The 18,324-nt window shown below is 40.4% G+C and overlaps 1 protein-coding gene across 1 annotated transcript; it reads right to left on the minus strand.

The window, feature by feature from the left end:
• Window positions 1–18,176, minus strand: BEST2 (bestrophin 2). The gene is made up of 10 exons (XM_063449584.1): window positions 18,027–18,176; window positions 7,704–7,892; window positions 7,119–7,213; window positions 6,584–6,817; window positions 6,266–6,420; window positions 4,075–4,152; window positions 3,526–3,678; window positions 2,371–2,451; window positions 1,799–1,953; window positions 1–1,724 (listed from the first exon to the last, which is right to left on the minus strand). The coding sequence occupies exons 2-10, from the start codon at window positions 7,853–7,855 to the stop codon at window positions 1,298–1,300; spliced, it is 1,530 nt and encodes a 509-aa protein (XP_063305654.1). The 5' UTR covers window positions 7,856–7,892; window positions 18,027–18,176; the 3' UTR covers window positions 1–1,297.
• Window positions 18,177–18,324: the final 148 nt, after the last annotated feature.

Below are 18,324 nucleotides of genomic sequence, written 5' to 3' on the forward strand. Positions count from 1 at the left end.
CATAACTGCGGACCACATTTCAGATGATGGAATTTTCCATCAATCCAGTGACTTGCTTATTATTACTAGTCCCTCCTTTAGTACCATTCAACTCTAGATGACTGGCTACCCATACCTTCCTAGCGGCCAGGAGTCTTTTAACCCTCCACTTTAAAACTATATATTCGCACGTCTCGGGACAAACTTATAGACAAGATAAAGCCCAACTATGATTGAGCCAATTGCTCTTGATTCCCTCATTCAGACAAGGATCTTCCATGAAACTTGGCAGACAGGATTAACGAGTAGGGGCAAAGTGGGAGGTTTTTGCTGCAACATTCTGCAAAACATTAATTTTTTTTTGTGCAAAAATATTAAATATTTTATCTTGTAGAATAAATATATCATATATGTACTGGTGCCTGGAGTGTCCTTCACTCACTTTCTGCATATAATGCAAAGGAAATGGTCCCTGCCCCCACTAGGTCATTAGCTGGTGGGACGCCACAACCACCACGTAGGGAAATTTGACAGGGGAGGTAGAATATTTTTCATCAATATTTTGCCTTTTGGAGGCACGGCCAGAGTCTAGTAAATAACCAGAGCCATCTGCATTTTTGAAATTCCACCAACATATATTGGGTAGTCCATCACTACCCAATACAGAATATTTACTCACCTTTAAAAGGGACACCAAGCACAAACTCACTACATCTGCGTGTAGTTATGTGGCATATCATATCTGTACAATATTCCCCGTTTTACATTAGCTTAGACAAAATTGACATTTAAAATTGTATTATATCATGGGTAGGCCGTGCTGAGAGAAAAGGACCAGTAGGACAACTTGCAATAGTATCACTTAGTGCCCCTTTAAAACAAACAAACATTCACCTAGACTAGAGAACATGTCTGGGTGTAGAATCCAAATCACTTGCAGAGCCTACAATTAGAATTATTATTTAATTTTTACCTTCTTATTAAAAAAAAAGATGGCGAAGATGAAAAGGACAAAAAATAATACAAATAATGGTAAATCCATAGTTAGTAAGTTACATAATAAAAACACCAACTCCTATCCCGGAATCCATGGACCTTAGTGTTGATTAGCTGTGAAAAGGGCTCAGCAAAGAGATGGATATCCAGAGTGGTGAGCCTTGTAAAAAAAGGGAGTGTGTCACCCAGTAGGTAGGGGAAAGAGAGGTCAATGGAGTTAGATCAGTCTGTAGCACGATCTGGTCCTACAGCAAAGAAACCGTAATGATGGCAAGGTCAATATGTCGAGCTACATGTTCTCTTTTGCTCATACAGTTCCAGTCTAAGCTTCCGAACATAGATCTTTGACCTCCTCCTCCTCCATAGGGTCACATTCTTTGTCCATGTCGCATGACATAGATTGATCGGCAGGTGGGAGGGAGGATTGGGACTCAACATGAAACACTGGCTTGGCGGAACACTGGGCTAGCTTTGACATGGCAACCATGGGGTTGGACGAGAAATCTGCGTTGGTTTCTTGGATAACAAAGTCTGATGATTCAGAGGCAGAGCTTACTGAACGCCTTAGTAGAGTAAAGCGGCTTCCAGGAACAACAAAAGGTGCACTTCGGCCTGCAGCGGAGATAAGTGGAGATTGCCCAACGCCCAAAAAGAGACGGCTGCAGGGGTGCATAGGATAAGGTAGAGTGTCTTCATTCATCTCTTCGATGTCGGTGAGAGGTTGGAACTGCATGTCTTCCTTAACCAACCTAGGAGAAGAAGACGAGTGAGTTTTTGTGGCCTACACAAATCTATAGAGAAACACAAAAAGAGGTGTACTCACGCCATGTCAAATGTAGAACCTTGGAAGGATGGGAGATGTTTTTGGAATAATGTGGCAGCAGTGTACGGAGGTCTTGGATTGGTGTCATTCCAGTAACGGTCCTTTTCCAGCAGAGGAAGGTCAGAATACATCTCATCTACAGCCATCATAGACACCTAGGAATAAATGGACAAATCTGAAGGTTCACTGAACACCTACTAACCCAGACGCAATGGATACGTTCCTGTATTTAAATAACAGCTGGTAACAATCTAGTCCGTATCTTCTGTAACTGGTGCTCAGTGTCACATCTCCATTACACCCTTTCTACCATGACCACTGCCCTCTACCGAGTTACATATACTCTGCCTTGCAATAAATAAATAAAATGTCCATCTAGAACACAGAATTAACCCCCAACCTCCAAAGGTTCCAACTGTAAGGCTACGTGAGCAGTGTCAATATCTCCTCTCTCTGTATGTTACACTTGTTGCAATTACTCAGGAGTCCTGTCTACCTACTGGACATCACAGCAAAATATGTAGGCTTTTAGAAATAATACGCAATGAAATCAGTCAGAGCCTGGGCCGTACCTGGAAATTTCGGTCAATCAATAAGTTTGTTTCAAAGTCATCATCGTCCTCTCCAAATGGGTTAATGAGCTGCTCAGCAACCTGAGAGAACACAGACAGCATTTAGCAGAAAGTATGAGTTACTAGTCTCAAGGAGTTCTTGGATTGTGAGGGCTTACCCTCTATTTGAATATGATAAATTGGATTCAAAACACTTTCTCTCTCTCTCAATAAATGCTGGAAGTGACCATTCTAATAAGGGTTTTAAAATGCACACATTGTGGGAAACTATAGATAACATTGACTTCCTTTAAACTCTTGAGGGCCCGTGCAGGGGACCTTGTAATGTTCCATTTAGGATGTACCTTTCCTGTGATCCCCTATCAGTCATATAAAGATGGAATCTGCCAACAGCTGGCTTAGTAAAACTCCATGTTCAATCTGCTACTGGCCAGTATTTTATGCTCTTAGTAAGGAAAACCAAGGCACTTTTTTGGAGCACCCCCCTGGGTTTCATTCCCATCTTTCACGAGGGGTAGCAAAACATTAAATGTGCCATAGTACATTACTCCATTTGTGTTAAAAGAACAATATAGCGTTAGGAATACAGGTTTGTATTCCTGTCTCTAGTGCCCCCCGCGGAGGCTCCCATGCCACTGATCAACTCTATGCCTCGTGCATGGTCTCCGGTGTTGTCCAATCCAATGCACGTCACTGGGAAGGCATGTGCCACAAGCACATTCAAGCTTCCCCTTAGGAAAGCAATTAATGAATGTTTTCAAATGGGGCTTATGCATCTCGTGCAGCGTAAGCACCCCTAGTGGCTGTCAGTATGAAAACACCTACAGGTGCATTTAACCCTGAAATGTTAACTTTTTTTATTTTTAAACCACACACAACAACCTCCTTCCCCCCCCCCCCCCCCCCAAAACAAAAAACAACAACCCAGCAATGTCTTCCATTGCCAGGTTAAAAGGACGGGGACGCTGCATTGAGATGAAGTGATTGTTGTGACTATAGTGTCCCTTTAAGAATCCTTGTGAATCGGATGTTATTTTACAGAAGGGAAAGCAGCGTTATGGAATTAGTACATTTAGATGGATTGTATGTTGTGTGTGTGTCCATCAATGTGAAAAAAAATTAAGATCTTTAGAAAATCCTGCGGTATTCGTTTACCTTCAGCCATCCGGCATAAAAAAAGAACTGCAACAAGGTGAAGACTGGGACATACAGATCCAGATCGTGGCCGGCGTAGCCCTGTTTAGTTTCTAGAAACTGGCGCCCAATCAGACAGGTCAGGAAAAAGCTGTAAACAGCAATCGTCACCACCTGATCGTACAGGAACGAGAGGAAAGGGAAGTTAAAAAAGGCTTTGGGGAAAAAAGTGACTTGTTTCCAGGAAAACATTGTTTGTGCTCCCCAGCTCCCCGAGACATCGCCGAAGGAAAGCTGTGCGCAGGAAAATGGCTTCCCCTACTAGCCGGAGCACAATTAATCCACATACACACAAAATAAATAACTTAAACTGTGGGAAATGATCTTCAGAAGTATTATTGTATCATTTAAATAATATGAAAAACACAGGGAATCTAAGGAGGCAGAAGCCAACGCAGTGAAATAGTGAGATGCGGGATATGATTATTTACTAAAGGGAACATTTAAAGAGTCTCTGTGTCCACTCTGAATTTCTTTTTACAGGACGACCTGCTTTAACGGAGGTTTTACCTGAGTGTAGACTAGCGGGACACTGATCCAGTCATAATGAAAGAGCATGCCACAGTTCCCTCGAAATATGTTCAGTTCCTAAAAGAAAGAGGAATATATTGGTAAAATTGCCTTCAATAATCTAAGGACGTTTTATAAGCAGGAGCAGGAGGGATGACCGGAGATTGACACCATTACATGGATATTGGCCTTCAGAGCCCCCTTCAAAAATCTTTTACCGATGGTTCTACCCGAACCCTTTATATTTACAGATCTGTATAACAGTGTATTTGCATCCAACACCATATACTTGCACCATATACTTCATTCCTTCACCAGTAAAGGCGGAACTTTGGGGCAGCAGTTGTTCCAATGGTTTTTTCCATATATGGGCAATTTCTGGTTCTGCCATACCTCACGATGCAGAGAGAGGGAGCTATGACACTACTCTTTCCAATCACATGTTTTCACAATACATTATATTATTATTGGTATTTATATAGCGCCAACTAATTCCACAGCGCTTTACAATATTATGAAAGGGGTAGAGGGGGTGGGGGGGGGGGGAGGTTTACAATAAATTAGACAATTACACAGTGACACAAGAACAATAGGTAGATGAGGGCCCTGCTCAAACGATCCTACAGTCTAGAGCAGGTTGGTTAATACCACCCAAGAAATAATCTTCCAAAGCCAGTGTTTTGCCCAACTGTCCAGACTTGTTAAATGCATTTTTCAGAGATGTAAAATGTACATAACACTCTGCAACGCAATATTGGAAGAATAAAATAATAATTAATGCAAATATATAAATACACATGTAAATTTTGATTATATTACAATTTGCACAGTCAGCGTTCGAGGTGCTATCATGGTTGCAGCTTTGGCTGTTCAGAGGCAATACAATTCATGCCAAGCTGCTTGGAGTAAATCTATTAAATTCCCAGCAAGCAGTGCTTTTGGAATAGTTACACAGGACATGGAGAGAAAATTGCAAGTAACTTGGTATAAACCCGGCATACCACACACCAGCCCGGTGTCTCTGGTCTATAACGTTAGCACAAGTCCCTCAACCAAAGTCCACCAACCCACACACCAGCCTTTAACTCCTTAAGGACCAAACTTCTGGAATAAAAGGGAATCAATACATGTCACACATGTCATGTGTCCTTAAGTGGTTAAAGGGACACTGTGGGCACCCAGACCACTTCAGCTCATTAAGGTGGTCTGGGTGCTGTGTTCCATATCCCTTAACCCTGCAATAGTAATCATTGCAGTTATTGAGAAACTGCAGTAATTACTATCCAGGGTTAACACAAAAAAGAAAAAGGAAAAGGGTGGCGCTAATTAACAGAAATATTGTAGCATGCAGCAAAAACACCTAAGTGCACAGTCCCTTTGTAGCACTTACATATAAAAGAAAATAGAAGGAAAGGTGATTACGCAATTTTACCCAGATTTTGTATATAATCTCTAGGCTCTGTGAATGCAGAAAACCAACATAGGGTAAAACATATTACCCTATGTTGGTTTTCTGTATTCACAGAGCCTAGAGATTATATACAAAATCTGGGTAAAATTGCGTAATCACCTTTCCTTCTATTATCCAGGGTTAACTCCACCTCTAGTGGCTGTCTACCAGACAGCCACTAGAGGGACTTCTTGACTTGAAACTGACCTTTGGTCCGGTATCTGACGCTGGATGTCCTCACGCTCTACATCGGCGCTGGATTCAGGTAAGGGACTGAGAGGGTTTTAACCCCTTCATTGCCGCAGGAGGGGTGGCACTGTAGGATTATATAGTGCCAGGAAAACTGCTTTGTTTTCCTGGCACTAGAGAATCCCTTTAACACCAAACACCACTGAGGTGAACATCCAATGCTTTGTCCCCTGCCAATTCATTGCCAATCACGGCACCCTACAATGCTGCGTCCCCTGCAATTCATTTCCAATCGCAGCACCCAACAATGCTGCGTCCCCTGCAATTCATTTCCAATCGCAGCACCCAACAATGCTGCGTCCCCTGCCAATTCATTTCCAATCGCAGCACCCAACAATGCTGCGTCCCCTGCAATTCATTTCCAATCGCAGCACCCAACAATGCTGCGTCCCCTGCCAATTCATTGCCAATCACAGCACCCTACAATGCTGCGTCCCCTGCCAATTCATTGCCAATCACAGCACCCTACATCACATTACAACCAGATCTCACCTCAATGAGCATATTGAAAGCATGGTCATCATGTACTCTGCCCTCATTCCGTGCTTGCGCAGCCAGGTTACAAAACCACACACACGGAACCCAATATTTGTTATAAGACGAGCGAAGATTCTCAAACTTCTTTCTTTCATTACGAGTCATAAAACCTGAAGAAAAAAACAACAACAACAAAAAAAAAAGTTAATTTTGAAAAATAAAGTTTCAGTGTATCATAACTCCATCTTGTCTGGGTCATCCTATGGTGGGAATGACACTTCATTTCCGCAGCTCAATTTGTTCTCTCCCAATTTCATGGAAGATCAAACTCACCAGCTTCCACAACATGATCTATAGTCGGGAACCGCTTGAAGGCAGCAGTACTGACAGAACGCAAGATAAGAAGCCCAGACAGGCTACAATAGCGCATTAGCGTTCGTCTGTATAATCGTCCCCTTTCATCTGTCCCATGTACAGTGCCGGAGATCGCGCACATCACACGGTCCGGAAACGGCATACAGAGATACTGATTCCACCACCGATTCACTACCAGCGTAACATAAAAACCTGCAGGAGCAGAGGAGAGTTAGGTTTGGAAGAACATGGGTTGAGTGCACAAGGTCTAGCAAGAAATCTCATTAAAACCAGATGATGGCTCCATAAACGCAAACGTAACAAAGTCAGACCAGGAGGTTTACATGACACTTTTTAAGTAACTGTGATTTCCTTAGAAATTAAACAATTGAACAATATATTGAAAAATTACCAACCTAGGATCCAACAGGTGAGGGCAGGGGGGCGTTTACATTCTACAGTACAGATTACCGTTATAACTTTAAATGAATAAAGGAAAGGAAGAGATTCTCACCCAGGACGAAGGACACTGGAATCAAGTTTGCGTAGTTATTGCAGTAGATCGACACTTTCTCAAAACAACGTTTCTGCTCATCTGATAGAAAGAACCTGAAAAAGCGCAAAGCAGTTCAAAACATAAGGCAACCCTGCAGATCATCCCTCTCAACCCTTCTGCAGAGCATTGCGCTTTGAACGCCACATGCGACAGGCACCACCATTTCACCTTAACCCCAGTGTCAGTGGTGGGTAGTCCTACTATAGAGAAATGTCCCAAAACCGTTGCCATGAAGGGGTTAAGCTGTACACCTTATAGCCTTGAGACTTAAAACATCCTCTTTATCATTATATTAATTAACAATTCCAGTGAGCAGGAGTCTGTTCAAAATAAGGGATGGGGAGGCGGAGCCTGGGTCACATGATCAAAAGGTTTGATTTATGCGTGAGATTTCATTTATAATGTAATTGCCCCATGGATGGATCCTGACATTTCGCACCCAACCCGTCGAGCAGAAACTCCGTCCCCTAATCCTGTCCCTCAAAATTCACCAATTAAACAGAATCTCTGCTCAGTAATTATTGAGTCCAACTAACGCCTTACCTGTAAGTGATGCTGAGGGATGCGTACATGAAGAAAAATGCCAAAAATTCTTTGTACAACAATTTATATATACTCCCCCTCCATAGCAGCAACAGCTTATAAAATCCGCCAAAACGGGCTTTTGCCACCCGGGCTGTGTATGTGACGGTCATTTCACCTGCTTAGAAGGACAGCGTTGGGGAGAATATCCTAAAGGGGAAAAATAAGATGTTACAGGGGCTAATCAGGCAATCGGGAGCCAGGTTATACACACACACACACACACACACACACACACACACACACTACCAACCATAACCCTATGCTTACACCAACGCTAACCATGAACAGTACCTGTTCTTAGCTTACCCTTGACTCTAGACTATCCCTAACCCCCCATTAAAATTTTTATTTTTTATTTTTTTTAAAGCATTAACCCGGACCTTGACAATAACCCTACTTGACTCTTATCCCTAAATCTAACCCCACCAGTAACCCTAACCTGAATAATCGATTCTGATATTAGAAAATGGGTTTCAGAATGGGTTTCAGAAGTAAAAAAAAAAAACAGATAGTGGTCTGTGACTGCCATCTACTGGCTATTTCCATAATTACATTCAATGTCATTATCAATGGAGCCTACATCCCAGCCAATTACACAGGCAGATAGACCCTGGCAGGTTATATTTAGACACTATTTAGACACTGGGGGGCACTTTTTCCTAAAAGGAGCCAGCAGACCACAAAAACTGTGGCTCAGCCACAGATTTATGAATTAATTTAAATTGCTCTAAGCAGCGCTGACTTCGGTTAATCGGTCAGTCTCAGGCCACTAAAAACAGCGCCAGCGGACAGAGGGGAGTCCCAGGTATTGATTGATTTAACTCTGCTCACACCAAAACTGCAGACGTCAGACCAGTGCACGCTGAGACATTAAAGCCCGATCGTGTTAAGGTCCAGGCATGGATTACGCAATTTTCAGTTCTTCGTAGACCCCATCAACCAATAAATGCACTATAAATGCAGGACATTCGATGCAGAGATAGGACCTTTAACAAGGACAACTGTCACCTCTAGACTAGGTTTTAATATTATAACCCTTTCACGAAAGTATTAAAAGGAAATTTGAAACCAACACCAACTCTAGTAACGCCACCAATTTATTACTCTACTGATAACGGCCCTCACTATTGACAGTCTGAGCCAGGATTTCTGGAACCCTAGACAAGATGACACTCGCCACTCCTGCATCTGGATTTGGTGTGCAACACAAACATAATAAACAATATACAGCCAAAGAAGAAAAATAATAAGAATAATACTATTAACCCCTTAACACCGCAGCCAAATGTACAAGTTGTGAACGAAACAAAACGTAAACAAAACCTGCCATTTGCGCTATATGTCTGTCCAACCGTAATTCACCTCTTTCATATTAAATGCCCCCCCCTTATTATATATCATTTTATTCAGGGGAAACAGGGCTTTCATTTAATATCAAATATTTAGCTATGAAACATAATTTAATATGAAAAAAATGGGAGAAAATAAGATTGTTTTGATTTTTTTAGTTCTACATGACATTTTAACTGCCAATGTCATAATACTGTTTGCTTTTACTGCAATAAAATACACATATTTGTATTCAGCAAAGTCTTACGTGTAAAACAGTACCCCCTATGTACAGGTTTTATGGTGTTTTGGGAAGTTACAGGGTCAAATATAGCGTGTTACATTTGAAATTGAAATTCGCCAGATTGGTTACGTTGCCTTTGAGACTGTATAGTAGCCCAGGAAATAAATTTACACCCATAATGGCATACCATTTGCAATAGTAGACGACCCAAGGTATTGCAAATAAGGGATGTCCAGTCTTTTTTAGTAGCCATTTGGTCACAAACACTGGCCAAAGTTAGCGTTAGTATTTGTTTGTGTGTGAAAAATGCAAAAAACGCCAATTTTGCCCAGTGTTTGTGACTAAGTGGCTACTAAAAAAGACTGGACATACCCCATTTGCAATACCTTTGGTTGTCTACTATTGCAAATAGTATGCCATCATAGGGGTAATTTTAATTCTTGGGCTACCATAGGGTCATAAAGGCAACGTAAGCAATCTGGCGAATTTTAATGTGAAAAAAATGAAACACAAGCCTTATATTTGACGCTGTAATTTTTGAAAACACCATAAAACCTGTACATGAGGGGTACTGTTGTACTCGGGAGACTTCGCTGAACACAAATATTTGTGTTTCAAAACAGTAAAAAGTATTGCAGCAATAATATCGTCCGTGTAAGTGCTGTTTGTGCGTGAAAAATGCAAAAAACTTCACTTTTACTGGCGATATCATGGTTGTAATACATTTTACTGTTTTGAAACACTAATATTTGTGTTCAGCGAAGTCTCCCGAGTAAAACAGTACCCCCCATGTACAGGTTTTATGGTGTCTTGGAAAGTTATAGGGTTAAATATAGTGCTAGCAAATTAAATTCCCTATACTTTCGGCATGGGTGGTCAGGCAGGTCCCGCTAATTGTAATTAATTAGGATACCTAATTATGTAAAATTATTACATAAATATATGTGTAGAATTAATATATGTATATATATACATATGTGTATATATATATATATATATATATATATATATTTTTTTTTTTTTTTTTTAAATATTTTTATTTATATATAGGTATATATATATATATATATATATATATATATATATATATATATATATATATATATACACACACACGTATATATTTATGTATATAGATATCTATATATTATTTCGTTCTACGTGTATTTTGATATAAATATATATATTAATATCACAATACAGTTAGAACGAAATAAAACACATCTATATATTTTTTAATATTTTATTTTTAATTATTTATTTTTTTATTTTTTTACGTATTTACATATTTATTTTGTTTATATTATTTATAAATATATATATAACAATAATTATATATATATTTAATCAGTATCAGTCTACGTGTAATTTGATATTAATATATATATATATAATTATATATATATTAATATTAAAATACAGTAAAGAAAAAGGTTGCGCCACAGATAAAATAAAAAAAAAAAAAAAAAAAAAAATAAAAGTAGGAATAACAATACAAATATAAAAATATAAAAATGAATAAAAATACAAATAGGTATAGTCCAGAATGGTTGGTTAGTTCCAATAGGTGTCTTGAGGTAAAGTAGGTATAGTCACTAATTCCGCTGTGGGTGTAGGTTCTCTTGTTGTAGTAGTTTCTACCGTCTCGTAGTATGGAAGACACAAGGTGAAAGGACTAATCGTGCGGAGTGTATACACTTAATGTGACAGTATAAATAATATATGTTGCACTCACATTTAGTTGAGCTATAGCCAGCTCAGGGTTTGTAGGCATACAGCGGTATAATCCCCGCTTATGGGATATATTGTTACTTGTCCTCCAAGGGGTACGTCCAACTCTCAGGAGAAGAGGGAAATAAAAACAGCAGATAGTGCTCTCCGATTAAATTAAAAGGTGGTGAGTAAAATAAGATAAAATATACTCACAGGTAAAGTGCAGAATCCACTGCACTTTAGAAATAGCGTTAGTGGTATAATCCCCACTTCAGGATATGTAGAATAAAAAATGCCAGGAAAAAATAAAATAATAATGATAATTGTGTATATAAAATGATAGTGGTACAATAGTCTGACCAAAAAATCATTTATTATAAAATTTTTGATAAAGCCCCAGCGGTGAAACGCGTTAAATGGTTATTTATATTGTGTTATTTTATAATAAATGATTTTTTGGTCAGACTATTGTACCACTATCATTTTATATACACAATTATCATTATTATTTTATTTTTTCCTGGCATTTTTTATTCTACATATCCTGAAGTGGGGATTATACCACTAACGCTATTTCTAAAGTGCAGTGGATTCTGCACTTTACCTGTGAGTATATTTTATCTTATTTTACTCACCATCTTTTAATTTAATCAGAGAGCACTATCTGCTGTTTTTATTTCCCTCTTCTCCTGAGAGTTGGACGTACCCCTTGGAGGACAAGCAACAATATATCCCATAAGCGGGGATTATACCGCTGTATGCCTACAAACCCTGAGCTGGCTATAGCTCAACTAAATGTGAGTGCAACATATATTATTTATACTGTCACATTAAGTGTATACACTCCGCACGATTAGTCCTTTCACCTTGTGTCTTCCATACTACGAGACGGTAGAAACTACTACAACAAGAGAACCTACACCCACAGCGGAATTAGTGACTATACCTACTTTACCTCAAGACACCTATTGGAACTAACCAACCATTCTGGACTATACCTATTTGTATTTTTATTCATTTTTATATTTTTATATTTGTATTGTTATTCCTACTTTTATTTATTTTTTTTTTTTTTTTTATTTAATCTGTGGCGCAACCTTTTTCTTTACTGTATATCTCTTATATAGAGGGTTAGAGGGTTACCCTCTAAAGGTCGCTGCCTGTTCAATATATTATTAGCGCTAACCTTACCCCCCTTTTTTTTAATATTAAAATACACCTAGACAGTGTATGTGTGTGTGTGTATATGTGTATATATATACTTAGATCATATATATATATAATATATATATATATATGATCTAAGTATATATTTATTTATTTTTTACACTTTTAACTTTATTTGATTTTATTTTCAGCCAGCAGGGGGACCAACTGTCATTACAGTTAGTCCCCCTGCTGGCAATACAGAAGCCAGCTATCCCGGCCATGTGATTGTGAGGTCCTCGCAAGGACCTCACTCTCACATGACCGGGAGGGACCGGAGGAGGAAGATCTGCCGCGGGGGGGCTCCCTGGGAGTCCCCCCAACCGCGATCGCCGGCGTGGGACCGCCGGCGACCGGGTAAGTTACTAAAAAACGGAGGGCGTACTATTACGCCCTGCGGCGTTTAGAGCCGCTTTTAAAAGGACGTAATAGTACGCCCTCCGGTCATAAGGGGTTAAATAATAATAATATCCTATTTGTGTATTGGAAGCGTACAATACTGCAGAGAAAAATATTAGGGGAAAGTGTACATTTACTAGTAAAATCATTTAAAATTATTATTAGTGTATATATCAGCATCAGATCAATAGAAGCGGCGTCTAACCACACAAGACCGGACCCAAGGGGCAGACTGTGCAAAGAGACCTCTGACACAATCCAACAAGATGTTAGCAGGGACAGTATACACTGAGAGACACAACCAAGTTACTGGGATTATGTACCGAAACATCTGCACAGAATATGGATTGGACCTGCCTAAGTCCAGATTGGAGATGCCACAAAGAGTAGTTGAGAACGACAGGGCTAAGATCCTGTGGGACTTCCGGATCCAGACAGACAAGCAAGTGCTGGCCAACCAACCCAACATCGTGGTGGAAGATGAGGAACGGAAGACTGCAGTCGTGGTGGATGTGTCAATACTCAGTGACTATAACATCAGGAAGAAGGAACATGAGAAGGTGGAGAAATACCAAGGACTGAAAGAAGAACTAGAAAGGATGTGGAAAGTGAAGGCAGTAGTAGACCCAGTTGTGATAGGAGCACACGAGGATGTGACCCCGAAGTTGGGAGAGTGGCTTCAACAGATTCCAGGTGGGACATCGGAGATCGCTGTCCAGAAGAGTGGAGTTTTAGGAACAGCTAAGATACTGCGCAGAACCCTCAAGACTCCCAGGCCTCTGGTAGAGGAACCGAGAATGAGGAATAAGTATACGTTGGGGTTGCACAGTCAAATATCAAATATGAACAATTGAAAAAGTTTACACTTTAATCAGTGTCTCTGCACATTTTAAATACATCTCTGCCGTGTGCGAATACTCCTGCGGTGTAATCAGTGCTCTGTATGAAGTATGACAACTCTGCAAATATAGTAAAGGGACGCATGGCGTCCCACTGCCCAGTTACTACCCCACCCCCGTAGTCCTATTGTCCAGAGGAGAGTCACTGAATGATCAGGTTTAACCCTAAAATTGTTCCAGGTTCTCTATTACTGCTTAAAGGACAGCTGTCAAAATGTTAACTTTTAATTATTTTATTGTTAGGTTTCTTACATTTAATGAAACAATATCATATTTTATGCAATTTAAAAAATAAAATAAACATAAAATGTCACTTTTATCTGTCTGAGTGGCCATGTTGGGTGAGACTCTACTGTTATCTGACCAACTGCTGCTCAACCTAACTTGCCTGCTGCTGTAGTTTAAAGGGACACTATAGGCACCCAGACCACTTCAGCTCATTGAAGTGGTCTGGGTCCAGTGTCCTAGGTATCTCAACCCTGCAAAGGTAATTATTGCAGTTTTTAAGAAACTGCAAAAATTATGTTTCAGGGTTAACTCGACCTCTAGTGGCGGTCTACCAGACAAAAGAGGTCACAATGGCAAAATACCTGGACGGATAGCAGACATAACAAGATACAGTATTTACGTATATACATGCCCTATGGGAGTAATGTAGTATGGGGGAGGGTTAGGGCAGATAAGTTACCCAAGGTGAGACTAAGGTGGGATGCAATAGGAGAACACTGAAAGTGTTAAGACAAAAAGATTCCTCATATGGAATGGGATTTTTTTTATTTATAAAGGATTGGTGACAGTGGACGTCGGTGCATTGCATAAGAATGGGGTAACTTGAGGGAAATCCTATAATTGAAGATAGTAGTTGGGGTGCGGACACAGAAGAAGCAAGCTGCTGCAAGGTGCGCGTGAATCCTTAGTATCCCAGAGAGCCAGAACACTGCATTAGCTCTCCTGAAATACAGGTCTAGTATTGGCTGAGAACGTTAGTTGATTGCGTAGAGCTCTCTGGACGGATGTAGTGGAGGCAGGGAACAGCACCCAGCGAACAGCATGCAAGAAGTCACACCATTCTAAAACATGCTGTAGTGGTTATAGTGCTTTGAGTATTCCTGGAAGGCACACTTGTGGAGAGAGGGTGGTTATAAATCCTAGTCCTAGAAGGGACAAGACGTCAGTGTAATAAGGAAGGACAAATGTGGGAAGAGAGAAATACGCAGGTAGAAAGATAAACTTGGCAGGAGCATTTGTAATGGACTGTCACGGGATAACTCAAGCACATGCAGTAATCAAGGCGTGAGACTGGTTGCATTTCTCACAGACCCCAAGACTTCCATTGTAGGGTTGATGGTTTGGAGAGGCTCAGTTTCAGAAAGGGGGGAGTCTTCCAGATAAAGAGGAGAAGGAGAGATGGCTGGTCACTTGAAGGAAGAAAGGATAAGAGATCAGGGGAGACAGGAAGAGATCTGGGTGCCATCAACGTACTGAAAACCAATGGATTGCCAATATTGAATAAAAATAGAACGGAATCCAAAACATACACCAGGCTTCCTAAAAATCCTGCTCTTGGCAGAACAGTCCCATTTTAGGCGTCCTGTTCATATCTGTTGACACCAGGGAACTGCCCCTAGGCTGCACAGTGCAATGGGATCGTTAGGAGGGCTCCCATCATGGTCCAGAGAGCTGGGACTGGGAGCCAGCCTTTCTGTACAGGCCCACAAGTTATAGGCATCTCTGATTACAAGGTCCGTGTCACTGACATAGCCCACCCCCGAGGTGCCCGGCCACCCCGGCCCAATTCCTTGTTCACAACTGTTGGAGGTATTCAACACTGAGGTACCCCAGCTAAAGAGTACTAGTTAGAGCTGCCAGAAAAGAAAAAGCTTTAAAATAAATTAATAAATCACTAGTACCTAATCTGAGCGTGTTGGAGGACTTGCTGTGGCTGGAGACATTTGGTTATCTGCTCACTATGGTGGTGCAGAGGAAGGATCTATCTATGCACCAAACTTTGCCTTTTTTGTGTGCCCCGATGTCTACATTCTGCTGTACTAATACAGCTCTGCCAAAGTTAAACAACAAATAAAATTAAAAATAAACATCTAAAAACATTTTTTTTAAAAATGGGAGAAGAGAGATGAGAACCTGGAAGGAGCGCAGCCATGGAGATCAAGATTAAGAAGTCTTAACAAGGAGCAGCGGGAAGTCCGTTGTGCCAAAACCAAGAGAAATGAGGATTAATAGAGAGCAGGGACGTTCCTGACATGAACACACATTGTCCTAGATAGTTTGCCAAGAAGCAGGTCTGTAAAAATGTCACGAAGGACGGTGATAATTCCAGGGTACACAGAGCCATTGATTGTCTTTGTTTGTTTTAGTGGCTGTTTTTAGTAAAAGTTTTTCCATTTTAGAAAAATGATCCTATAACTAACCTTGAACACACGCCTCAACACAACGGTAGGTATGAATTCAGAGTGGGGCCAGTGACACAGGTAAGGCAGAGGGCAGATATTGGGCATGTTGGCCTTACAAGACGCCCATACAGGGCTGCCCATGTGCAGAGGAAGCACAATGCCAGCAAACATTCATTACGTACAGATATTGCGAGAAACACCAAAAGAAAAATTGTGAGACGACGAGACATGGGGCCATAATCAGGACTGTGCCTCCAAATCCCAGACACTCGGCATGTATGTTCCCATGTTCCTTATTGCAAGATAAGCATGGATGAAAAGAAGAGATAGATGGAGCATTTACACTCAAGAGGAACTAGTTAAGTTAGCAAAAAAATATTAAGTTTTATATATATATAATTAATTTTTTTGCTAACTTTTCTAGTATATTGTGTGTATATATATATATATATAGTATTATATTATAGTATAGTATTATATATACTGTAGTTGTACATTAGTGAGCCACCTTTAGACGGCCCATTTTCCTCATCCCCTCCTACCTATTATTATTATTATTGCCATTTATATAGCGCCAACAGATTCCGTAGCGCTTTACAATATTTTGAGAGTGGGGGATTTAACTATAAATAGGACAATTACAAGAAAACTTACAGGAACAATAGGTTGAAGAGGACTACATGGGGGAAGCTGGTGATTTCACCATTTCCATTGCCTGCTGTGATCATTGACCCCCAGTCAATAGAAAGAGAGACCACTGAATGTATAACAAAAGGTGCTCATTAAATGCGGATACCCAGTCTGAGCCCAGGCGGCCAAAAGGTTTACAGAAAAAAAAAAAAAAAGTATCACATACAGTGCTAGATTTTAACACACAACACATACAAAAAGACCTCAAAAATAAAAATAAATAACACATTATACATTATATACATTTAGTGCATCTACCTAATTATAGCTGTGCTCTATGGCGCTCCCTACAGGACAATGCATTAGTGGCATCTCCCTATAGACGCTGCATTAGTGGCATCTCCCTATAGACGCTGCATTAGTGGCATCTCCCTATAGACGCTGCATTAGTGGCATCTCCCTATAGACGCTGCATTAGTGGCATCTCCCTATAGACGCTGCATTAGTGGCATCTCCCTATAGACGCTGCATTAGTGGCATCTCCCTATAGACGCTGCATTAGTGGCATCTCCCTATAGACGCTGCATTAGTGGCATCTCCCTATAGACGCTGCATTAGTGGCATCTCCCTATAGACGCTGCATTAGTGGCATCTCCCTATAGACGCTGCATTAGTGGCATCTCCCTATAGACGCTGCATTAGTGGCATCTCCCTATAGACGCTGCATTAGTGGCATCTCCCTATAGACGCTGCATTAGTGGCATCTCCCTATAGACGCTGCATTAGTGGCATCTCCCTATAGACGCTGCATTAGTGGCATCTCCCTATAGACGCTGCATTAGTGGCATCTCCCTATAGACGCTGCATTAGTGGCATCTCCCTATAGACGCTGCATTAGTGGCATCTCCCTATAGACGCTGCATTAGTGGTATCTCCCTATAGACGCTGCATTAGTGGTATCTCCCTATAGACGCTGCATTAGTGGTATCTCCCTCTAATTTTGAAAAGTCCACAACTGCAAATGTAGCCAACATGGCCACACACATAGTACCCCAAAACATTGTGAATTGGGTTTGAAAATGAATCAGAAACACAACAAAAATGGGGTAAGGTTATCACCAATCACTGCAGATTAGATTAAACAAAAATTAAATACCTTTGGAACAACTCCTTTAAATTCAAAATAAATCAGATAACAGTGGAAAAAGTGCTTTTAAAAAAAATCAAAAACACTAAAATAACACTGAATATAACCTATATCACACATACCCAACATTTACTCCAGACTCCCCAGGTATACATATATATATATATAAAAAAAAAAATAATCAGTAACTATACTTCCTGTCAAAGTGTGATAGTATTTGACACTTTAGAATTTTGGAACCTCATAAAATGAAACTGAGGTACAAAAGAAACGAAAATGTATCCATTAGAAAACAGCACTCACCTTCAGAGATCACAGCACAAGCACCTTCTCCTCTCTGACCAAAACCACAAATTTTTGAGTCGTTTGCCCAAAAAGAAAAAAAAACCCTTAGAAAACTAACATCTCCTCCCATGCCTGCCCAGGCATCTCTGATCTCCTCCTAACAAAACATCAGACTTCCCCTCTCACCCCTGGATCTGATTGTGCAGGTGATGGGGGAGGGTGGGAGTATATGGTGGGATTCAAGAGAAGTTTACATACAATGAGGATCTTGCCCAATACTAATTAACACTTGTTTTATTCAAGCTATCTCACATCT

Source organism: Pelobates fuscus, chromosome 3, assembly GCF_036172605.1.
Source record: "Pelobates fuscus isolate aPelFus1 chromosome 3, aPelFus1.pri, whole genome shotgun sequence".
Lineage (NCBI taxonomy): Eukaryota > Metazoa > Chordata > Amphibia > Anura > Pelobatidae > Pelobates > Pelobates fuscus.

Coding starts and splice junctions, on each gene's coding strand:
- BEST2 (XM_063449584.1), bottom strand. CDS start 7,855: ATGACCGTCACATACACAGCCCGGGTGGCAAAAGCCCGTTTTGGCGGA. Junction 7,214..7,703: donor TCCCTCAGCATCACTTACAG/GTAAGGCGTTAG, acceptor GCGCTTTTTCAG/GTTCTTTCTATCAGATGAGC. Junction 1,954..2,370: donor TGATTGACCGAAATTTCCAG/GTACGGCCCAGG, acceptor ATTTATTCCTAG/GTGTCTATGATGGCTGTAGA.